This window comes from Eschscholzia californica, unplaced genomic scaffold (genome assembly GCF_041429995.1).
Source record: "Eschscholzia californica isolate CP2 unplaced genomic scaffold, dmEscCali1.0.p SCAF_3, whole genome shotgun sequence".
NCBI lineage: Eukaryota > Viridiplantae > Streptophyta > Magnoliopsida > Ranunculales > Papaveraceae > Eschscholzia > Eschscholzia californica.
Window position 1 is genome coordinate 7,564,096 of NW_028238420.1, and position 25,853 is coordinate 7,589,948.

Genomic DNA, 25,853 nt, shown 5'->3' on the forward strand with positions numbered 1-25,853 from the left:
TTTTCAACAAGTACATTTGTAGGGAAGTTCCATAGGCGCCCAGAGTAATAGTGGTAGGCGCCTCTGTACTGTCAAAAATTGGAGAGGCTTTGCTCCTTTAGGTTTAAGTAGAGCGCGTACAAAAGTTATGTTGGACGCCTATGAAACCTCCAGGGCTCCAGGCGGACTCGAACGAGCTAGTAAACCATCCAACTAAGGGTGGGCACTGAGCACGGGAGTCGAAATCCCCGGCCTGAAGCGTTTGGGTCTGATGGGCCAACGAATTGCCTGAAGCTCGATATGGACTTTGTCCACTCAACCCGTTAAATTTTGGTGGGCGAGTTTGGGTTCATGAAGGGTTATAGGGGTATCTAATACACCTAATTGTCTAGTGTTGTAAGCGGAATCTCAAACAGCTATATGTTTAACACTAGTTTGCAGGATCCATACATGAACATATCAATGAACTAGAATGGAAAGAAGATTACCTCTTAATCGCTTTCCCACGAACTTAATCCCGACCAGTATTCGAAAGATTAAAGTTCCAAGTGTAGCTCCTCTACTTGAGACACCGAGTATATAACTTGAACTCCCTCCTTTCAGTCAGCTAGGACCTTCTTGAAGGTTGAGATGAAGAACTCCTTCTTCTTGACTAGATACTTGAGAAAACTCATTTTTTCTCTCTCTCTCTCTGAGATGTATATTCTGAAACTCATTCAGTTGACAGTTTCTCTATGAGAGTTGCTTCTTTTTCTCTCTCTCTCTTTAGGTTGTCTAATTAGGTATATATAGAAATCCCTAGAAAAGGTATTAGACCCAAACTAAGATTCCTAAAACCTAATTATAGGCTAACTTCCAAAGTTACCCTTTTAGGGTTCCCTTGAGTGGCCGGCCAACATAGCCCTTTATGGGCTTCCTTGGCCGGCCCACTATGGGCCTAACAGGCCATGTAATGGCCGGCCCTTTGCCTTGGTCGGCCATCACATGCCCGGCCCACCTAAAGCCTTTTCGGGCCTCTCTTTCGGGTCCGGACATGTTTATCTCTCTTCGGACTTCTCCGAACTAATTGGACTTACCAATAACGGATCCAATCCACTTATTTGCCATTCTCTTTCTAGTCAATTCTCTCCGTTCAAATCATTACTCTTATGTGTAACCCTTGTAGGATCCGGTCTATGTTAGCCGCGGATTACCGAAGTTATCTGACGATCGTAGTTGGCTTCTAGCTAAGCATTACGACCCCTAATTGGACCGGACTAATGATCTTCCGAGTAAGGTCATTAAGATCCTATTCGCCAAACTGTACGCATTGCAACCTTGGTCGAAGGACATTCCTTCGGAAGGATACCATTCCTTCAGACCGAGGGAATATATCCTTCAGTCTCCCACTTGTAGTTAGAACAACTGCAATGCTTGATTCCCATGTTTTTCGTATCTCATCTGATATGTCATATTCATCAGACTCTCTTGATCCCGAGAACAACTTCTAATCTAAATGATTAAGTATTAATCCATTTGAGCACGACCATGCATTTTTCAGTTGTTTTTCATCAAGTGCCCCGGAGATGCTTTGTCTTGATTTTACTCAAGAAAACATATTCCATTCTTGTACTCCCACTCAATTTCATGTCTATCCTGTCTCCCCTAGTAATCCGCCTTTATAACCACTTTTTACGGCTGGCGTTTAACGGTACTAAAGTTCGACATTCCTTCCATAAACTGAGTGAGTACTCATGTTTTGAAGAATCTCTCCAATTTGCTTAAATGAGAGTTATGACAGCTCACAACTTCAACTCTTGAAGTACTCTCATTTAGCGGGTTTCCAGTGTATCATCTATACACCCATGAAGTTGACCTTGAATACTCCTATTCCCATAGCCCAAGAAACAACGCTATCTTGTCAATCACTCATGCTAGTCTTCTTAAGTCATTTTTGTTCAATTAATGACCTGGATTAGGGATAGTATGATGGTGTGCTTCCACGTTCACTTAGTAGGGTTTCTTTCATTAGATCACGTATCTAATAAACCTACATGGAACACTCCATCATTTTGGATTGTCGTCTAAATTCTAAACCATAATTTAGATGACGAAATAAACTAAGTTTATTTCGGATAACAAGAATCTGTAAAATTTGAGCACCCACGTAAACCCCTTTACGTTCTCAATTTTACAAGTCTTCTTAGGATACTTTTACCTTGATCCTAATTCCTTAGATTCGTGCATCTCCCATGAACGTTCTAAGGTGACAGTTTAGTTTCATTTTCACTTCGCTTCGTCATTATCTTGCTTTCGAACGCCTTCGTAAGCTTTTATGATAATATCAGTTTCTCCAACTGAAATCAGTACTTCCCAAGTTTTTAGTTTCTTATCTAGTAGAGTTAGTAACGACTCCCAGCATGAAAAACTCTTCCATCTGTTTGTCCTTCCTAAAAGATTCCTATCTTTATTTTCGGAAGATTACTTTTATGACTTTCTTCAATCCTTTGACTAGTATGGGCGACGACATCTTTTGTACTCCAAGTATTTCTTAGATGTTCGGGTAAACAACAATCATCTCATGAATGTTCTTATGTTTTCAAACATAAGTGTCACTCTCATGTTTGTCACGGGAGATGGGTAAAGTATCTCTCTAAGAGATCTTCTATTCAGATTTCAAAACTCCTTTTGAACGAGTCTTTATCATCTTTTGATCTATCGCCATAGACTTCGATGCCCATAGTTAATTTACCCTCGTCGATTGTCCCTTCGAGTATGTTTTCTACATACAGAACTTGAAACTAGCATGTTTCACTCCCACTTACCTTCTTGTCGAACAAGACTTAACCATTCTTACTCTTATCTCTTTAGATTTCTGGTCTAACTTCAGAGTGGTTCTACTATAGTTTGGTTGAATCTTCCAAAGATTCATTGGGGGTTTTGAGCAAACTTTCTTAACTCCTTAAGAAGTTTCTAGGCGATTGGTCCCTTATTCTCAAGGCGACATCCCTAGTAAGGCGAGTAACTCCTTACTCCCTTTTGTTGCTCTTATCGAATTCAATTCGAATATTTTACTCCCACTTGTCTTCTTTGAAGGATCCTTCCTTTCAATTAAGACACCATCGAGAGCAACAATCCCATTGTGTTTCGATGATTTGTGAGAAAACCCCGTTCTTCCTTTTGAAGAACTTTTGTCTATCATGCTGTAGACATTTGAATAGATGACTGGTTTTTAGAACTCTTTCTAAAAAATCCATATTCGTATGGACTCAGTTATTCACTATAGCTTATTCTAGGTTTTAGTGGGTTGGCAGATTCGTATTAGACTTTTATGCTTTTGGAAGATGGATGACTTTTGAACTTATGATCTCATCATATTCTTTAATCATATTGACCCTTTTCTTGATTTAGGATTGGTTTCTAAAACTTTTCCAAAATCTAGTTCTTAGTCCATTCTAGTCACGTTAATCGTAGGTTTTATGTCTAACATGAGTTTCAATGATTAATTGACCTCTGTTTTGTCATAAGAAATCTTGTCAAATTTATTTGTCCAAACTATGATTAACTATCGTTGAGAGATACGTGACCAAACAACTTTAGTTTCATTCATGTTCTTTCAAATTTATTTGACTAGATTAGAATGGCTAAGTCGGATCGCTTGGTATAATTCTTTAAAAGTTAAATAGGCTCCTTTAAGAACATCATAAAATACCAAATATTTTATTCACTCCCATAATCTCGTTACAGAGTTAATGTTCTAAAAGAAAAAGAATACTAAAACTGATTTAAAGTAATGCCTGTTGAGTCTATGATCCTTCTTGAGTTTTTCCAACAACTCTTGCCTTCTTAGCTTTTGACAGGCTCATCTCCTCTTCAATAATTACTCAGCTCCCACTTGCTCCTGTCATTCATAATGATAAGAGTCTTTTAGGTATCACATACCTTGAGGAAATAGTATTTAATTGAATAACTTTTAATAATTTTTACCTTCTCCGGAACTTCCAGTTCCGTTGTTTAATTCTTTCAAGTATCGCGGGCAATCTCTTATCCGGATATGAGATGTACTACCGCATACTAGACATCTTTTGTTAGGAAGGATAGTTCTGGGTTTTGACACTTTCTTGCCCATTCTTTTGCCAGATCGTCTCCTTCTTCTAACGTCATCCATTCCCGTATTTTCGCTCTCCTGAACACTTAGAATTTCTTCTGTAGTTTCAGGTGCGCTGATCTTTCTTTCAGCTACTTCCAGAATTGCAAGCAGACTTTCAAAGGAAACTTGGCCAAACTTATCTTCAAAGTCTGTTACTACATCCTGATAACTTTCATCTAGTGAACACAGGATGAGGTCAATCGCCATTTCGACTGGCATAGGAGATCCCATCCATTCCATGTCTTTGAAGTGATCAATCATCTCCAAAACATGGTGACGAACGGATTTCCCTTTTCAAGTCGTTTTCGCAGTGTCACCATTGTGATTCTAAATCTCTCCATTCGACATTGTGTTCCAAACACGTATCTAAGTCGTCGAATGATGGTGTATGCTTCCATGTCAACGAACATATCTTGATATTTCTTTTCCATGGACATTAGCATTAAACTGGTTACTGGCGCTGATTTCCTTCGAATAACGTGTACTTGCTTACGCTCTTCATCAGAAGAGGTTTCCGAAAGCACGGGGATTGGAGTGTCCAATACTTCTGCTCTTGCTCGAAGAACCTTTCTCAGATTTCTTTCCCATTGAACAAAGTTGGTATCATTCAACTTCTCAAGTACGGTGTAGAGGTTGAAGATGTTGTTGTTTGTCATAATTAAACTACATGTAAAAAATGCGAAAGTGATTAAACTTGTTATCCTGGCAATTTTCTTAATTTGCCTATATTATTCTATGTTTGTTGTCCCCTAAGAATAATATAATTCCAAGATCCCATTCTTTCGAAATTAAGCGTACTTTGGCACTGCCCTTAATTCGTCGTCCTGGGTGAGTAACATCTTACTGATCATACTCCTATGATTCTTGGTTAACGAATTTAACATTTAAACGTTAAATCGTCCTTTATCCCCGAAATCCAAAACCCTTTTGCTGACTCATTGGGAATAACCATTTAGACATGTAGACCTCTTCGTATATCTGCCCGTATTGTCCCGAGGTAAAAGATGGCACCCTGCTTTGGCATGACCCACCATCGATGAACAAGGGCTCAACAGGTGTCTTAATCTGGGTAGGCTTTACTCAAAATTCTTTTTGGGACTTATTACGTAATTTATCAAGTTGCGTTACTGTGAACTCTAGCATAACCATTCATGATTTATTACGTAAAAGTTTATTAGGGTTTACGTAATGATTTGTTAAATCTTACTATTACCTCTTAAAAGATCTCATCTTTTAAGTTTATTTCTTGTTCGCCTATGGTTCGTTTGGATTCGTATCCTTGAACCTCTATTGACTACTCCCACTTGAACCATGATCTCATCGCTCGGTTCGTCAATAGATTCTAAGACCCTATACTCTAAGTATTATTCGGGCACAACCACTTGTGTTTAGAACAAGAAACGATAATCTTATCTAAAGGTTGATGTGGTGTGAATTCACCACATTTATGTCACTTAATTTAAATGAGTTAGTCCATTTTATGCTTTTATTTTGATTAGTTATAAACTTCTCTTGATTAGGTACCATATGAGGAACAAAGTACAAAAATGAATCAAAAGACTAAAACACGAATACAAGGAAACATGTGTAGAACTAAAAGCCATGAGGATCAAAGGAGGAAACAATAAAAGAGAGGAGGTGATGGAGAGTTGGAAAACAATTTTGAGAGCCAAGCCATTTTGATTGTTGGGTCACATGGAGAGTGGTCATGAGGTAAATGAGATAAGATGGGCCATGTTAGATTACTTGGGCCAAAAAAGGAATGCAAAATCGTGAAGGCACCCTCAAGAAGTTATGGAACTTAAAGCCCAAGGGTAATTTTGTCATTGGAGCTATTTTTGGAGAAAAGAGGGGAAAACCCTCATTTTTCTATCATCTTCTCCAAGTGCTGAATTCTAGAGAGAGAAAGGAGAGGAAGGAGGCTAGGGTTTTGGAAATCTTGGGTTTGGGAAGAAGAAAAAGCAAGGAAACGAAGGAAGACCACTTATAGTCCCAGAACCAACTTGTTTTGAAGTCGGGTTTCCACTTTTCTCCGAAATCCCCAAACTTCTTCCTTTCGATCTCTTTTTGTTATTTTTGTTTTTTTGAAAAACACAAAGCAAACAAAATTAATTAGAATCTAGGATAAAAGAAAATAATACTTATATCTAAGCTACACGTTGCTATCCCCGGCAGCGGCGCCAAAAACTTGATGCACCCGAAAGGTTGCACACCCAAGCGGAGATATCAAGTAGTAACCCGGTAAAGCCGGGGTCGATCCAAGGATAGGTTGGTAACTCAGATATCGAAGGATCTTATCCACCGATTTAGATATCAAAGGCTAACTTAGACGAAAAAAAAAACAGAAACAAATAAAGTAAAGAGGGGGGGGGGGTTTTAATTAGGCATTGACAAAAAAGAAATATAAGAGAAATAAGTAAACTTGAACTATTAACTAAAGATTCTTGGGAGGCTACGGTTTTATTCTAAATATGAGAGAGGTTAAGGATTCGGGAATCCATCGAGATATATTTGCGTAGATGCTTGTTTGGGTCGATTCTCAAGTTTGAGTCTTCTCGACTCTAAATTAGATGCTCTAAGTGCTAGATATACCTAATGGTCATAACTAGTCAAAGGGTCATCATATTCCATTAACATCGAGTCTAGATCGGAAAGATCGATTAACAAGTAACTATATGACATATGCTTGACATAAGACATGAAACAAGTTTAACCGATTAACCTAACATGATAGAGATATCAAACATACTAATCTAATCAAATAAACACACACAATAACATATCAAGACTTCATCCTTAGACCTCAACAAGTTAATTAGCTACTCATGTTTTTATTCATAGAAAAACAAACCATTAAAAGTAGATGATAGTTCATGATAAATGTTATGCCAAGTGTCTCTCTATAATCACTCTCTATAATCACTCTCTATCTCTCAAATGAATCACAATAGTATCTAACAACCTTAATACCATACAGGGTTAAGATATATAGTCAAATAAATCATAACAAAGAAGAAATACAAGAGAAATGAGTGAAGGAAAGCCTTATGAGAGTCAAGGGAATGAAGCTCCAAGCAAAACCAACAAATGGGACTTCAAAAGCTGCTGTCCAAAAGTGAAGCTGTTGTCCAAAATGAGTTGGAGCTGCTGTCCAAACAAATTTGAGCTGCTGTCCACACGAAATGGAGCTTCTCCACCCAAAACAAGTTGATTCAGGGCAACTATAAGTGGTCTTCCTTCATTCCCTTGCTTTTTCTTCTTCCCAAACCCAAGATTTCCAAAACCCTAGCCTCCTTCCTCTCATTTCTCTCTCTAGAATTCAACACTTGGAGAAGATGATAGAAAAATGAGGGTTTTCCCCTCTTTTCTCCAAAAATAGCTCCAATGACAAAGTTACCCTTGGGCTTTAAGTTCCATAACTTTTGAGGGTGCCTTCACGATTTTGCATTCCTTTTTTGGCCCAAGTAATCTAACATGGCTCATCTTATCTCATTTACCTCATGACCTCTCTCCATGTGACCCAACAATCAAAATGGCTTGGCTCTCCAAATTGTTTTCCAACTCTCCATCACATCCTCTCTTTTATTGTTTCCTCCTTTGATCCTCATGGCTTTTAGTTCTACCCATGTTTCCTTGTATTCGTGTTTTAGTCTTTTGATTCATTTTTGTACTTTGTTCCTCATATGGTACCTAATCAAGAAGTGTTTTTAACTAATCAAAATAAAAGCATAAAATGGACTAACTCATTTAAATTAAGTGACATAAATGTGGTGAATTCACACCACATCAAAGGTATACTATTCTACGCCATCACATACATCCATACATACAATAATATGACATTCATAATAAACAAAGTATGTATCCTAGATTCGTTTCTAGGTTTGCTATGTCTCGTATAGCTAATTGTGGGAAATTATGACATCTCTATGTCTAATGGGCTCTAAAGTTTTTCATAATACTCAAACTAGAAGCACATTATGTTTCTTCCTTAATTGTTTCCTAAGTCAATATAAGGAAAAACTCTGTTCGGGCTCTCCTATAACCCGGATCAATGTCGGAAAAAAATATGCTTGGAACCGAGAGAAAAAGGTCTGAAAAACTCCCACTAAGGACAAGGCCTAAAAAGCCCTCGAGTCAAACTCAAAAAGACCTAAGTCAACCCTGGTCAAGGTCCTTTGACTGGTCTCGGGTCAACCCTTGACTTAGCCTAGTCAAGGTCCGGACCATGAGACAGCACGTTCCTGTCGTGCTCAGTCTCTCGGGCAGACGCGTCCTAGCCTAGCTAGACGCTTCTGGCCTAGGACAGACCATAGACATCTCGGAAGAGATGTCTAGGATGCGTCCTGGACGCGGCCTAGACGCGTCCAGACCATCGGGTCTCGTATATGTCCTCTCGGATGCTCAGTCCGAGAGGTGTTGGAACATTCAGACGCGTCCCATACGTGTCTCGGGCTGGGACAACACATAGGCCATCTCGGATGCTCGGTCAGAGATGCATTTGTGCGTCACAGTCGCGTCCCAGACGCTTTTGTGCACGGACGACACTGACATCCTGCACGGGATGCCTTCTGGACGCGTCCAGATGCGTCCTAGACGCTTCTGAATGCTCCGATCGTATCCCAGGCGCGTCTGGAAGGTTCCAGTCGCATCCTAGATGCGTCCGGTCGCGCCAGATGCATTCTGGATGCGTCTGGTTCTCTATCCAGTGTCCCGGTCCTAGACCGAGACTTAATAGGTTTCCCTCGAGCGCGTCTTAGACGCGTCAGGGATGTCTGAGACGCGTCTGTCTCGGACTCCTATTCCGTCTCGGACTAGGATATCCCAGACGCGTCTTTCACTGTTCCAGCTGGGTTTCCAAAATTTTTGGAAACCCTAGTGTTCCAACTGATTTCCTTTCTGTTTTTCATTGTTCCAGCTGCTGTTAGGTACTGTTTTTGACAAATTCATCAACCAAACTTCATGGTTTTGATGATTTTTATCAAAAAACTTAAAACCTAAAGCTTGTTTATGAAAATCCTTTCTATAAAACTATGTTTTTAGTGTTTTAGGTCATTGAATCACATTCAAAACCTTAATTGATCTAATCAAAATATGCTTGAATCTCCATTCAAACACCATTAACACTATTATCTAGTTGTTCAAGTTTGAATCTAATTCGTCTAGTCAAAGATAGTTCATGCAAACGGCTCGTGATGCCACTGAAGGGTTATAGGGGTATCTAATACACCTAATTGTCTAGTGTTGTAAGCGGAATCTCAAACAGCTATATGTTTAACACTAGTTTGCAGGATCCATACATGAACATATCAATGAACTAGAATGGAAAGAAGATTACCTCTTAATCGCTTTCCCACGAACTTAATCCCGACCAGTATTCGAAAGATTAAAGCTCCAAGTGTAGCTCCTCTACTTGAGACACCGAGTATATAACTTGAACTCCCTCCTTTCAGTCAGCTAGGACCTTCTTGAAGGTTGAGATGAAGAACTCCTTCTTCTTGACTAGATACTTGAGAAAACTCCTTTTTTCTCTCTCTCTCTGAGATGTATATTCTGAAACTCTTTTAGTTGACAATTTCTCTATGAGAGTTGCCTCTTTTTCTCTCTCTCTATTTAGGTTGTCTAATTAGGTATATATAAAAATCCCTAGAAAGGTATTAGACCCAAACTAGGATTCCTAAAACCTAATTATAGGCTAACTTCCTAAGTTACCCTTTTAGGGTTCCCTTGAGTGGCCGGCCAACATAGCCCTTTATGGGCTTCCTTGGCCGGCCCACTATGGGCCTAACCGGTGAATTCAAACTCAATGAAAAAGTTTCTCTATGATTGACCTAATATTATCTCAAATAAAACTTATCTAATTTGCATTTTTTAAAATTAAGATTTCAACTTTGTTTTATCACACAATCCAAAACTAAAATTTACAGAGGTAAATTTGATCAAGAGAGACCAAGTTTAGATAGAGAGATTTGCAAGAGAAGAGAGAGTCCTGCGAGGAAAAGAGGTTGGAAAAAAGGCCAAAAGGGATACTGAAAGGATAAAAAGAAAAATAATTTAGGGATTTTTCTTTTGCAAATATTGACTTTTATTTTAAATGATATGACTTTCAATAGAGGAGATGTATGCTCAAAAAAAAAAGTAGAAGAGATGTACAATTTGGGAGGCCTTATTAGCTATTCTGCAAATCAAAGTAGTAAAACAAAGAAATCAATAAAAAGGGGTAGAGTAGAGATTCAAATTTTGACTTAACATGCATGAATATCTTACAAAAAGACCTAAAATGCTCGGAGAGTCGGGTTCTTACAAAAAAAAAAAGTAATGTTACCACATGGTTTTGAAACTTTGACTACATGGTACTGCTTATCAACTAAGTTGCACAGATTCTTTTGTTTAGCTTTCAAGCATTTATTATTAATTAATGATAACATATCCAATTCTCTTTTTAGAAAAAAAAAATGGGTCCCTTGCAATGGAGGCCTAATGCGGACGCACAACCTGCACCCCCACCACACGATGTTTATTAAGGTATACCAACAATACAATTAGTTCATCAAAAAAAAAAAAACAATGCAATTGTGTCCCAGAGCTAACTCATGCTCAAAACAACCAAAGCTCTACTTGGGCCCAACTAAGGGGCCTCAAAAACTTTATAAGCACCCACTTTATATAAGAACAAACTTTAATTTATTAGGCCCATATGTAGTTCTTGACTCAGATAATACACCCGGTCGAACCAACTTAACCTAGGTAAGGTAATACTTCAAGAAGTAAAAGTTACCAAGTACTAACATGATTTACAAAAAGAAAAAAAATGTTAAAATTATTACAAATTTATAATATTTAAGTTTGTGTCTAAAACCTCTTAACTTCTTTTCTGATACAGTTAAAAAGGGGATGGGGCAAAGGCGTCACACATTATTATAGGCATCCCTTACACATGACGTCCCAGAAAAATTGCTTCTAAAAGGGCGTCTACAACGATAGTATAGGGCACCTTTAGAGTTTAGAACATCATTTAAGTCTCATTTCTTTTCTCGTTGTTGTATTTTTTACTCTCTCTCTCTCTCTCAATTTCTATTTCTCCCGTTCTCTCTTTTCCTCTTGTTGTTTTTTTTTACGTATTTTTCATCCTTAAAAAAATTCTTGACTTTTGACTTTATTTTGTTGTCCTGTTACGTTTTTATAAATTATGATCTATTTTTTTGTTTTCCCAAAATACATTCCTTAAACCTCTATATATTAACAACTCTTGATCTAAAATAATTACATTGTGTGATAATTATGTTTTTTCGAATTATTTTCTGGGTTAGGTTTAAATTGGTCTTTCGTACAGAAAGAATCAAAGAACCTTACCTCGTATAGCAAGCATTAGAAGGGGGAGTAATACTTTTGGTATAGGGAAAAATAAATATAATTAATTATAAAATATCTCGTAAAAGTTATTGGGATAAAAAAAGGTCCCTCTTAACCTAAAATTATACTCAACCAGAGAAGATGTGTAAATCTGAACCCTATAATGATTAATACACAACAATAAAAGGGTTTCACACAGTGGCATGTAATTCGCATAGAAAATGCGAATGACAGGTCTCTGTATAATATCGGATGACGTAGAAATACATAATGTAATACATGTACATTTGGGCCTAAGCACAACTACGATATACATGTACCACTAAGATGTCATCGACATTGATAGGCATATTGACACGTCACATATCTCAGGTCAGTTTAAACTCACGACGGCGTTAGCAAAAAAGGATTTACCACGTCCTACGGGCACAGTGGACACCTAGTAATGATTAATACACAACAATAAAAGGGTTTCATACTTCTTCTTTTGTTTAATTGATTTTTTTACCAAGATTTTCACCTCAATTAAAGTTGGGTTGTTTATGTTAGATAAAACTACCTATACAAGAGTTACTTATAAAACAATCTCTATGACACTCTCCTTGAACCAATTAGTATAAGAAGAGAAAGTTCATAAATTGACCTTTAATGCACTCACTGCCTATACTAGATAATGGTCTTTATCTACCAAAGACCTCAAATTTTAATTTTTTACTTGACTTATTTAATTCAACTTCTTCTAAAGTATTGAAAAATATGTTACGAGTAAATTTTTGTTTTGGTTTATCACTTGTCCAAGAATATCAATGCGCCGGGAATATAACTATAGCATTAATAATTAGGGTTATTTCCCTAATGGCCCCCAACTTTGTGACCAGCTTCCCGCCTGGCCCCCTAAATTAGCAAAAATACTCATATGGCCCCCTTTTTCCGTTATTTTTAACTGTCCGTTACTCTCACTCCTCCACCTCATTTCCTCTCTCTGCCAAGTCACCTACAATGCCACATCATCATCTTCTCCGGCTGGGGTCGCCGACGGGCCAAATTTCCGGCCGGCGACCTTCAAACATAAAAAAAAAAAGTTTTTTTTTCTCTCTCCCCTCTCTCTCTAATTTTTTTTCTTTCCTCTCACTCTCTAGATCGAGATAGAGAGAGAGGGGAAAGAAAAAAAAAATTTAGAGAGAGAGAGGAGAGTGAAAAAAAAACTTTATTATTATTTTTTGTTTATGTTTGAAGGTCGCCGGCCGGCAACCCTTTGCCGGAGAAGATGATGATGTGGCATTGTAGGTGACTTGGCAGAGAGAGGAAATGAGGTGGAGGAGTGAGAGTAACGGACAGTTAAAGATAACGGAAAAAGGGGGCCATATGGGTATTTTTGCTAATTTAGGGGGCCAGGTGGGAAACTGGTCACAAAGTTGGGGGCCATTAGGGAAATAACCCTAATAATTATCATTCGGAAACCTTTGTCAGTCAAGTCCAAGCCTACCTCTCTCAAAAAAAGCTTAGCCATCGTATAGCGGTCGACCTAAACGAGAATGGATATGGTACGAGAGACGATACGAACGAGTCATAAGCGCGGTTGAGGATTCGTCTCTCTCACTCTACTCTATCGCTACCGCCATCGCTGAACTCACAAGAAGCTATCAAGAGCTTTCTCTTTAGAGTTTTTAAGATTAGGGTCTACTTTCGCCAACAAGGGACACTAGTGAAACCCTTATACTTTACCATACTAAAAACCTTCTTTTTATTGTTAATCATTAGAAGTTTATGAATAAGGTGTCGTTTGGCAACACAAAAGTAAAAGTACTTTTGCTTGTAGTAAAAGTTCTTTTACTTTTAAAAAGTAGAAATAACATAAAGTTAGTTTGGCAAAATACTTACTTATAAGTGAAAAAGTCAAAAAGTTAGTTTGGTAATATTATTTATACTTATTTGTTTTTTGTAAAAAGAAAACAAATAGTAAATAAATGAAATAAATATGAAGAACAAATTCATATTTAAAAATAATTAAACTTATAACCAGTAGAAGAGTTTGTTTCAACAAAGTAAAATAATATTAATATGTGAATCAAATCTAAGATTCATAATCCTTCCATATTCACGTTGTAAGCATTAAAATAAGAAATTACCATAGTTCTATCTATAACGGCAACCGATAATGTGCAGCCGTACTATGGCGTATCATGTCTCTCATGACACACATTTCTCTTCGTCCTTCTTGAGTTGTTTCGACATGCCTCGAGTTTCGACTTTCATTTTTCCTGCTTCGATTAGAAATGTCAAAATCTTTGTTTTCGTAGACTCTGAACGTATCATCTTTTAACGCATGTTTTCTAATATAGTTATGCAAATCGAGGCATCATCTTTAAAATCGGGAAGCGAGCTTTCAACACTCCAAAACATCTTTCAATCACATTACGTAATGACGAATAAGCATAATTGAACTGCTCTCTGGCAAATCGAAGTGTTCTACTACTTCCTCTATAGTCATTTAGATGATATCGTTATCCCTTATATGGTGCTAAAAAACCAGTGACGTTGGAATATCCCGAACCAACCAAATAGTATTTTCCTGTTACATTACATGAAATAAAAAATTATACAATGTTATGGAAAATAATTGCTGAATAAAATAAATTTACCTTCGGGAGGATGAGGAAACTTCGTTCTTTCATCAGTAATTGTCTCCATAAACACCCTTGAATCATTCGTTGTGCCTTCCCAACTAGCAACGACATACGTAAAACACATATCAAAATCACATGCGCACATAACATTTTGGGTAGGTAAAGTCTTTCTACCACGGTATAGTATTTGTGCTTTACCAGCAGGTACAGATGCACTTACACGTGTCCCATCAATTGCACCAATACAATTCTGAAAATTAAACAACTAAAATTAATATTTACTTCACTTAAAATTAATATTTACTTCACTTAAAATTAATAATAACATAGTATAAAAATATTACCTTAAACCAAGACCAATATTTGTCTCCTTTACTCTTGAGGTAGGGATGCATGGTTTGAAAGTCAGGAGGAAGGATAACATGTTTGGCAAACTTACAAATTGCTTTAAGGACCGAACCAAAGTGACGAGATATCGTTTCTTGAGAGTGTTGAAATCTATCTGCAACATTTCGGTTACATTCATTGTGCCCGATCGTGTATAAGAATATGCACATTTGTTCCTCTACACTGACGTAACGAGTATCTCTCATGAGACCACGAGCCTTAAGTGCATCACATAAGTCATACAATACATTTGCCTTCAAACGGAACATATCTGGGCATCGGTCTACATGTCCATTCAATACGTTATGTACATATCTCTTCCACTAAACGAATCAGTACTTGTTTCACTATCAGACTCATCTTTCAAAACCTCTAACCTGTAAACATGTAATAGTTATAATTTCATCAAGTAACAAAAATGAATTGCCAAATAATTCACTAAGAAATTGTCATTAAAACCAGTACCTACAATAATTAAAAATTTGTCGTTGTAAACACAAATAGTTTGTTTTTTTGTAGATAGTAAAAAGAAATAGTTGAAAATAAAAATCTAATGCATCTAAATGTTTCCACTTTCAATAGAACTAATCCAACCCATCCTTCAGTGGTCAGGCATGCGGATAAAAGCCTCTCGCCATTCTTTCTCTTTAAGTAGTTTTAAGGCACTAATGTATGTATCGTTGTTGACTAACGTCCCCATGCCATCTAATATTTCAATGCATTCTGTCATTGTAAATTTACTTTTTTTCATCCATTCTACTTTTGGAAGACTCTGCTAATATCTTCAATGTCTCATTTATCTCAAATCCTCTATTGTCTCTTCTTGGTCGTCGAGCTATAGGACGTGGTCGAGCTGTAACATCAACATTTTCTTCCGGCTCATCTCTGACATGTTCATAATTCTCATTTTCTTCATCACCTCTTTGAGAACTACCATGAGGACTACGAGATCGACGTCGATTTGGGCCATCTTCCTCATCAGACGAATCGAATTCTCTATCATGCGATCCTCTAAGACGTCCATTAGCAACAATATCTCCAAAAATAATCGCTAATTTTTCGTATTCTGGGCAACCATGTCTACGAAACCTACTTGCCCTCGGATTTGTCTATTAAATGAAAGGTAAAGAATTTTAAATTGGACTATCTTTTATGCTAAAGATACAATTACAACCTAGGAAGAACAAAAATTACCTTAACATAGTTGTCCCACCATTCATTCGTAGCACTCACAGTACATAATACTGAATCCCAACCCAAGCCAGTGTTTCCTTCGACAAGTTTCTTATGGTCCTTATATCTTTCCTTGAAGATCGTCATCTTATTTTTGAAAGCCTTTAAATCATGTTTAAGTCTGAACCTTTGATAATATTTTTTTCATAATGTCTGCCCATTCACTTTTTGAGAATGTCCCTATCACCCTATTTTTGCCAGATGCGATTACCTTTTCAGCCATCAAATCTATAAAATACGCCTCTGTTACTTGGGACCAAGAGACATTAGTTGCAATTGCGTTCTCGTAAGGAGGCAATATAGATTGATTGAAACTCATCTAGAGTATAAATTGATAAATAAGTTGGTAATATTATTAAAGCTAAAAATATAGCAGTTAACCTCCTAAACTGATAAATATTGAAGAACATAAAAGAGAGAAATATAAATTGTGTAACACAGACAACTCCAGTGATTATGCACCAAAATCTTAATTATATGAGGTTTCTCATGTAATATTGACACAACAATTAAATTAGATGAATCACAACCTAACTACATTAAAAAGAAATTCTCAAACAATGAAGCTAGATATAAGCCATCTCTCTAGCTTCAAGACCTAGGACTCAAAAAACTGCTACCATTTTGTTTTGATTTGATTTTTTTTATGTGAAAACAATAAATTGAAAAATCCTAAGTTAGATATAAGCCATCTCCATTAAATTTAGAACTTTGGTGTCAGGTAATAGTGATAATACCTTGATGATTTCAGATTTGAAATAAAGAACACAAAAAAAAAAAAAAAATCAAGCATCCATGAATAATAAGAAGTTCTGTAACTAGTAAAATTCCATCTACAGTTCTGCACAAAACAAAAACTCCTAATAAACTCAAGCATTCATACTGTTTTAGTAGTTATAACTATTAGTTTCCTAGGTAGGAAGAACAATTTTATGGCTTCTTAATAATACCATGATGATGTACCCTTCATGAATTCAAGGACATGATAAAGTTAAATAAAAGACAATAAAGAAGAGTTATGGAGAAGATATGAATATAAAAGAAGAATCTTACCTTTTGTTTTGGAAGAAATAGATGGAGAGCTATGGAGGAACTGTTAGGCACTTTGTGAGAATGTTGAGAAGAAGTAGGGAACCCTAGAAAAAGGGTTGAAATTTCCCCCCAAAAATGACGCTTTTGTTCCCTCATTTTTTTTCACGGGAAATGGGACGTAAATTTCCCTCCAAAAGAAAAAATTGCTTTGCTTTCAAGTCATAAGCAAAAAAAAATTACTTTAAAAAAAGTAAGATTTTAACTTAAATGAAGTCATACTTAAATGCATTACCAAACTAACTTTTTTTACTTTTCTACTTAAATAAGTAAAAAAGTAACTTATATTGGTGGTGCCAAACGACACCTAAATCATTGGGATATTTAGCGTTTGGGTCAAGGATAAGTACCGGTTTTAGTGTTTAGGTCACAAGTTTGTCCGTTATAGGGTCTGGGTCACGGACTAACAGTTGACTCCGTTGACTGTCGACGGAAGCTAACTACCGTCTAAATTCATTGCAAATTACTATTTTACCCTAAAGCTTAAATTAAATTTACGAAATAACCGACCTTCTTTAGGTTAGCTTGACGGAAAAATCGATTCCAACCATATCTCCAAATCAACATTGCCCATCCTAAACCCTAATTACTACCAAGCTGGTGATTTCATCATCTTAAAAGCTAATTTCTTATCTCCAACCCTAGAATTTGTCAATGTTAAACCTTTGATTCCCTTCACTTAGAATCTACTGTTGGACTTTTCGGTAAACCTCCATCTACTCTACCTTCACTTCCTCCGATCTCAAAACCCATGGAGCCTTCGATTCGATGGAGAAAAGGTGAATTGATTGCTTGCGTATTAGTTTGGGATGATCGTCCAGTAGTTTGGGATGATCGTCCAGAAAATCCATTCATTATAGGTAGAGAGAGAAGAGACGGGTTGGCATCTTGGTAATCCAAAAACTACCCAAGCTCTAAGGTAACTAATTTCATTTGTTTCTGTCTTTTTATTTGATTCTGTTTGGATTTATTTGATCTAATTCCATTTCCTTGTTAAAGATTCTTTGATTAGCTAGCTTCATATCTGATTTTTCTTCATATTATTATAGGTAAGTTTTTGTTGGAAAATGTGGTTCTATCTCAACCAATTTGCAGGAAATTATTAGGATGTTTTTTTTTTAATTGATTTTACTTATAGACTTGTTCAATGAAAAAATTTGAATAAGAACCCTAATTTAGGGTTATTAGTTATTGTTAATGGTCAATCTTTCTTTCCACATTTTGGATGATCTCTTTAACAAGTTTTCCTCTCCTGTTAATGGTCAATCTTTCCTTTAAATCATTCTGATTGTTGGAGTTATTTGATTGTTGAAGCTTTGAAATTGATTTCACATGTTTTCAGCAAGCAGTAGAAGATGGCATATGCTAATGATATTCAACCACTCGTCTGTGACAATAGAGAGAGATGAGAGAGAGAAAGAGAATGATTGAAGAGAGAGATTAGTTAGAGAGAGAGATTAGTTAGAGATAGAGAGTTTAGTTAGAGAAAAAGAGAAGAGAGAGGAAGAAGAAGAGGAGATTTAGGTAATTTACAATGAATTTAAATGGTAGTTAGCTTCCGTCGACAGTCAACGGAGTCAACTGTTAGTCCGTGACCCAGACCCTATAACGGACAAACTTGTGACCTAAATACTAAAGCGGGTACTTATCCTTGACCCAAACACTAAATATCCCTAAATCATTCTTAAGAGCATCTCCAATGGGACACTCAATCTCTAACACTTAGAGTGCCACATATGACTTTTTGGAGTTTTTGTTAAAAAATCATCTCTAATGGAACACTTTGTTAGACACTCTATTATGAGTTGGACACATTTATTATAGAGTGTCTAGAGAGAGAAACTCTAAAATGAGAGAGTCTACTTGAGACTCTCTAAGTGTTACTTTATAATTTCAACCAATAGAAAACTTTGTTTTTCAACTACTTTTTATCTATTGAATTGAAGAGGGACATGTGTATTAAGTAAGAGATTTTAGAGATCTCCATTGGAGACCAAACAAATGTAGAGTATCTCTATATTGACACCATGAAAGAGAATCTTTATTTGACACTTGACAACTAGATTTTTAGAGTGTTTATTAGAGTGTTCCATTGGAGATGCTCTAAGGCTCAAATACTTACGAGCTCTCTCATAAAAAAAAAATACTTACGAGCTCATTACGCCGGCTAGACCTATTTGTGGAATGACATAGACATGTCAACCCGTTTATATGTGGGACTGGACCGCCAGTAAACCGACGCTCTCGCTCCACAAGGCCACAATCTAACATTTCCCCCAATAAACCCAGTCTTCAGAGTTCTGATAGAAATAACCGGAAACCTCTTCCCGTCGGTCGTCTCTCTCTACCTACTCTACTCTAGCACTGCCGCCATCACTGAACTCGCAAGAAGGTATCAAGAGCTCTCTCTCTAGAATGTCTAAAATTAGGGTTTACTTCCGCCAACAAGGGACACTAGTGAAACCCTTATACTTTACCATACCAAAAACCCTTCTTTTTATTGTCAATCATTCGAAGCCTATGAATAACTCCTTCTCAAGATGTGCTTTGAATTTGATATTATCTGAATTTTTATTCAATCTAATAATCAATATCGCTTGTTTTTATATTCTTCTATTATTGTTGCCTAAAAGTTGTGAATTTTATGTTTATTGAATTTGAAGGATTAAAAATGAGGTCGGTTTCAAAGTCAAGGAACCCTGATTGGGAAGAAGACGAGAGCAACTCAGAAACTGAAATGGTAAAACTTTGAATCAATGTTTGAACTGTTATTTGGAGTCTCTTCTGCAACTTTTATTGTTTAGTTTTATGAATGGATTGTTTTTATATAGGATCTAGATGATATGCAAACAAGTTACTAAGAGTTTTTGTGGATCAAACAGAAAAACTTTCTTTCATACTGTACCTATCCATGGGATAATAGAGTGGATGTGTTTATCAAGGATGGAAAAGAACTATAGGTCCAAGCTTCATATCCATGTTTAGTTGCTGTTAGAAATCCACTGATAGAACTAATGCAGTTAAACTGTTTCTTTAATGGCCCGACACTGGTCCCCTTTCTCAAGAATCACAACTGTTTTTGCTCTCGTACTGCAAATGGACAAAAATTGAAAGCTAAAAGTAAAAAGTTGTTATGTTCTTTTTTTTCATTTCTAGATAGTTTGGAAGTACCCTCTATGTATTCGATTCGTCCCCATGCAACTAATAAGGTTTTCATGCGAAGTATAAAATTATTTGGTTTATATGCTTATGTGTTAAAAGGTTGTGTTTAATCTACTCTTCTCCCTCCAAAGGAAACATTAAGGAGGCTCCTAAGGATAGAGAGCGATCGAAGAGTTCGTCTGTGGAGAGTGATGAAGAATGGTTATCAATTCAACGAATGCAATCCAGGTATAGAGCCATTGAGTTGTGATTGCCTATCTCGGTACATGCTTACTGACGACCATTATTTGTTTATCTTGTATACCTTACTTAATCACATGAAATTGAATTTCCAAATTTTTTTCCTTTTAGAGGGCTTTGGGTTGACCGATTGAGAAAAGTGCCTTAAGTCGTTGATCATCTGAAGCACAATCATTCTGTTGCTTTTAACTAACATGTTAGGCATGTAATCGTCAGCTATTTTATACTATGGTTCTCGCGACTCATGCAACTGGAACAAATCCATTAAGACTAGGAAAAGGTATTTCAGTCTGGTCTACATGTTATGTTATAGTCTGTCTTACGAGGACAGAACACCTTTTCAGAGTTCTGCTATTTTGGAATATCTCAAGATAGATACATGTGTTGTACCCTTCTGTACACTTCTACAGATAATATTGTTAGTTGTCAGGTATATATCTTGTTTGCTTGCACGCTATTTTATCATAGCATAATATATGATTTAGGTTAATGTCTTGTGTGTATTATTATTATTATTATTATTATTATTATTATTATTATTATTATTATGTAAAGATGTTCGATTTAAAATTTCGATTTGCATTCGAATAGCTGAGGTAAATGTGTAAAACAGTAAAACTCTACTCGGATGCTCACATTTCCTTTAACTCCAGTATTTGGCGTCATGTAGATGTTCGACGCCGACACAAGTTCATGTTTCTTTACATTAAGGATCACCATTTTGTTTGTGTTTATTCATATGATAAGATTAATACTATTATTCTGTTTCTGTATTTAGTTGTTGTAAATCAGAATATGTCTTCTGCCTAGAAAAAATTTCTCGTACTGAGATAAAAATCTTAAAACAACATCAAGTCACACATTCAAGTTGTATTCCTACTTCCCTTGTATTGCAGAATAGCTTCATTCAGAAATAGCTCAGTTGATAAATGGAAGAGAAAGACAGAAGTTACAACCGGTGCAGCTGGTTTTAAAGGAAAACTACAAGCTTTTAACCAGGTTCGCATCTATTTCTGGATGATATCCTTGATTCATTGAAATTATATCTGAGATTTAATTTATTTTCTTATTGTAGAATATTAGTGAACAAGTGGCTGCTTACATGAGGGATCCGAGTAGAATGATTAAGAGAATGCAACTAAGGAGGTCAACTGTTGGTGTTTTAGGAGCTGTAAGTCGTAATCTACTGACCTCATTTTTTAGTTCGACCAACATGTAATCGTCAAACACTAGAACCAAAGCCAGCGATGAGTCTTTAAAACTTCACTATTTTAGGGGTTGCTTATTCAACATTTCTACTGTTGTGTAGGCTCCTGATACGGTTGGTCCTAGAGGGGAAGAGGTATTGAATTAGACCACACTCTGAGATCTGCTTTTAAATTTGGAAGCTCTTTAGTAACATTGTAACCTTATGATTTTGCCTTATCAAAGTAGCATCTGCAAAAACCCTTACTTAACCATCACTAAAGGAATGTGAATACTGAATACCTTGTTCATTTATATTAAATCAAAATGTTCAAAAATATGTCTGCATTTAAATAGTCAGGCAAAACATTCCGTTGTGCTTTTATTTGGAATTGTGTAGAGGAATCCAAATACGTGTTGTTCTTCTAAAAATAGACATTTTTAGATGTATTTGAGTTCTAAATTTCCTCATGGCATTTTCAAGGTTTTTTCGGTCATAAACGCCTTCGTGTCCAGTCGTCAGTTATCCTAGCCTAGGTGAGGTTGGAAACTTTGAATAAATTTATACATGTTAAACTCTATATCCTCTAATCTGTCTTGAATGTGTCATGTTCACAATAGGATATTATAATATTAGATGTCGAAGAACTAGAGTCGTCTTTCTTTCGCCCCTCGCTCTCTTTTTTATAGAGTTTATCTACGGCGTTTTACAGCTATTTTTTGTTCATATAATTAAGATATTCATTGCACCTTTTCTCTATGCTTAGGATGCTAATGCAGATGGAGACCCTAAACTGTTGGACGACTCTGAATTTTACAAGCAACTACTTAAGGAATTTTTGGAGTCATATAAAACAGCATCATTTGGTAATTTCATTTTTATTTTTCTAAGCTTTCTATTTGGAGAAACCATTTCCACAATCGAAGAAATAACTTTTTGGTCTCTATCAAAATGATTGATTTTGCGGGCTAACCCATAACAAGTGTGTTTTTGTCTAACTATTTAATCCACATCCCCCGATGTTGATGGTAAAATATTTCATATTGAGTCGTTGAATGGGAAATTGTGTTCCTCGAAAGCCCAAAATCAAAACCTTGTAAGAACTGATCTTGTAAACTCAATTTCGTACTGGTTGTTGAGTTGGGTTAAATTAATATAAGTGGACGATTTTTGCAGAGGCGGATTTTTATGCTCTTAAGCGACTGCAAACTAAGAAGAGAAAGATAGTTGATCGCCGTGCTTCTAAGTGCCGCAAAATCAGGTAATTAATCTTCACGTCTATTATCTCACTTTTTTGGTTGTAAATGACGTTTCTATCTTGTCACCACTTGATATTTATTTCGGAGTAATATTTACGGGTATCATGTTCATGAAAAGATAAGGAATTTTGTGGCTCCCGGGCCATTAGACCTTCCTCCCGTGGTTCCAAAATTGTTCGAAAATTTGTTTGGACTGAGGAGTCAGAAACCTACAGCCATGGCATAACCGTTGTTTCCCCGTCTTTATGAGGCTTATTCGAAGAAAATTTCTGTAGAAGTTCAGTTATTAAAGGGACGTAAAATTTTGCAGTACTAAAATTTATTCATACTAGTAAGTGGATTATTATTTATTGTGTTTTTATGGGTTGAAAGAAGCTTGTTTGTGATTACTTGATGTAATCTTAATGGTTCCTTCTTCGTGTTGTTGTCGTCTCAAGTATCCTCTTTGCTCGGACATGAGCTCTCCGATGGACTTGGTGAGCAAGGACAAATTGAGCTATTGTGTTGTCAGGCTACTAAGGGTGGGAATTGGGGCGGGCTGGACGGGCGGGTCGGGCGCGGGCAGAGCAACACTCGGGCACTAGCGGGTTTGGGCAACCTTGCTTACGTACCACTTAATTTTAAGGGTTGGCTCGGGCGGGCCAAATCTTTTCCTTACTCCGCCATTGCCCACCCGTGCTCGCTTAATTGAGCAGCACGCACGCCTAATGCGCCCTTAAAAATGGAATTCATCCATGTCTCAAAATAAGAAGCCCTTAGCATAAAGCCCAACTTAGGAGTGAAGCCAACCCAAAGTTTGAAACCCATTTAAAGGTATGATGATGTTTTATCTAGATGGAAAGGGGTCGAAGGTAGTTATAAATTGGTCACGCCTCCTTAATTCCTCATAAATTTCAATGTGGGACCGTATTCTTTTCCCTATAATGAGTTTTCCTTTCTTTTTATTAGTCCCACGTTGAAAGGTAACAAAGTTGAGGAGAGGTTTGAGGGTTATATCTAAGTTTCTCATGAGTGCATCCTTGTTAAAGCTGGACAAGCCAATCGTGCTTCTTACTCTACAGAGCGTTTTTGCAGCGAGTGTAGGAATTCAGTATCTAAGTGTAGTCGGAGCTTACGAAGCGGGTTGGTACGAGTTCAGTCGTGTGCCTCCAATGACTTCTTTGTGGTGTTGGTGGTTTCCCACCCCGATTGGGACAAATTTCGTTCCGATTTTTCTTTTTTGATCCGAAACATCTTCTTTCTCCAATAATTCACTATACTTCCTCGATTTAGTGCCGAATCTTTATCATTACTTTCTTAAGCAGGAGATCCATCAACATCTGAAGATGAGGGGCACTCAATAAAGGCTGGAGGCGGGCGGGTAGTGCCCGTATCGGGCAACGGGCCCTGATTAGAAGGCGGGTCTCGGGCGCCCTCGGGCGGGTTCGGGCCAGCGGGTTTTATTCCCACCTTAGGCTTTGTGTCTTGGCCATTATTTGGCATTTCTGGAAAAACAACATCGATTGATTCTTTAACGTGGTGGAGTTCAGACATACGTGTGTTTTATCATACGTTTTCTGTTTCGATAGATAAGTAATATCAATTGTTGATTGGATACAAATGTGGTTCTGTAAACAACCAAATACTATTATGTTATATTTTCAGCCAAACAAGCGATAAACTTCAAGTTGAAAATATAAATTTTGTTGGCAGCAAAATGAATATTTTCATCTGCCAAACATATATTCATTACTAAAAGTTATATAAAACATGCACAATAATGAGAATAAGTTAAAACATAATGTGTTTTACAATAACAACAATACGTTTTTTCTTTTGCATTTTAATGGTGCCCACCCATGGGTTTACATTTCAGCGGTGCCCAACCATGAACTCTCCAATTACAGCCTTCTATATGGCAAACCGCAGTCACACGCTCTAAGTCATTCTTTATAAACTTGAAATCGTGACCCGTGTTTATACTATATTGACGAACGCGAACCTAAATGCCTTCGCATCCGCAGGGAATAACTAACAAGCGTCAGATAAAATTTTATCCTAACCTTCAGATTTGAGAGTCGTCTTCTCTCCTGAGTTTGATGATTCTTTGGGAAAATCCATGACCACTATTTTAACTGCCAATATAAAAATGAATTTTGATGGCAACAAGAAGCATTATGATCAATAAAATATGAATTATGTATCATACAATATGAGAGATATTGAATGAACTATTTAATGTTTATGGTAAATAAATTGTTGTCTCCTAAACAAAATGATGTGTTAATTGTCTCTATCATAATGTTTATGAATACATATAACATAACATTGTCAATATAAAATATGTTGTGTATCAATCATACATTAAAATGTTAATCAGAAATGATATCGGAGGATAAATAAGTAGTTTTTATGCAACAAATTGAGTTATGTTATAGATACAAGTTTGCAATAGAACAAAATGAGTTTTGTTATACACAAAATACGTTTTGTATCATACATTTATTAAAAAGTGTAATATGTTTGTAGCTCAGACATCAAATGTTATCATAAAAATCCTAACAGAGCACGAAAACGGTATTGGGTGATTCTCATAATGAGGATGAATGATTTATTTTTAGCAAAATAAGTGAAGAAGATGATGAAAATAGTCATGGTATAGTCTTGAAATTTACAGATGAGAGAAAGTAGGAAGAAGATGAAGATGGTAAAACCTTGAAACTTACCTGAAAAGATAAAGAAGGTGAAGATGGTGATGATAGAATCTTGAAACTTAAATGAAAAGTGAATAAGATGATGGAAGAACCTTGAAACTTATAGAGAGAGAAGTAGGAATCTCGACCGACCCAAAGGTAGGGATGAAGATGATGAATGGAGATGATGAAGATGATGAATGAAGTTGTTGCATCCGTATAGGTTAGGGTTTCCGTTTAGTTTAGGGTTTACATTTTTAGAAGAAAAAATGCTTTAGAGAGAGAAAGTGGAATTCTCGACAGTTAGGCGTGTGGAATTCTCGACAGTTAGGCGTTGTTTTTTTTTGTACGTCTGAGTCTGAATTGGCTAAATCTGAATAGGCTGAATCATTTTGTAAGTTAGATGTTTGTTTTTTGAATCTGAATTTTTAAGTCTGGGTTAACTATTTCACATTTATACCCCTATTTAACATTTTTCACAAACAAACCTAATTCTCTAAAGGCCTTTTACAAAACTCTATATTTTTTCTCTCTAAT

The 25,853-nt window shown here is 36.5% G+C and overlaps 1 protein-coding gene across 1 annotated transcript; it reads left to right on the forward strand.

Moving 5' to 3' along the window:
- Positions 1–20,095: 20,095 nt before the first annotated feature.
- Positions 20,096–23,030, forward strand: LOC147548110 (uncharacterized). The gene is made up of 6 exons (XM_086670185.1): positions 20,096–20,187; positions 21,096–21,198; positions 21,275–21,370; positions 21,509–21,541; positions 22,152–22,251; positions 22,562–23,030. The coding sequence occupies exons 1-6, from the start codon at positions 20,177–20,179 to the stop codon at positions 22,648–22,650; spliced, it is 432 nt and encodes a 143-aa protein (XP_086526311.1). The 5' UTR covers positions 20,096–20,176; the 3' UTR covers positions 22,651–23,030.
- Positions 23,031–25,853: the final 2,823 nt, after the last annotated feature.

What these genes read in the sequence shown, in the direction of transcription:
- LOC147548110 (XM_086670185.1), top strand. An exon ending in AACTACAAGCTTTTAACCAG is followed by an intron (nt 21,199 to 21,274) that starts GTTCGCATCTAT and finishes TTCTTATTGTAG; the next exon opens with AATATTAGTGAACAAGTGGC. An exon ending in CTGTTGGTGTTTTAGGAGCT is followed by an intron (nt 21,371 to 21,508) that starts GTAAGTCGTAAT and finishes ACTGTTGTGTAG; the next exon opens with GCTCCTGATACGGTTGGTCC.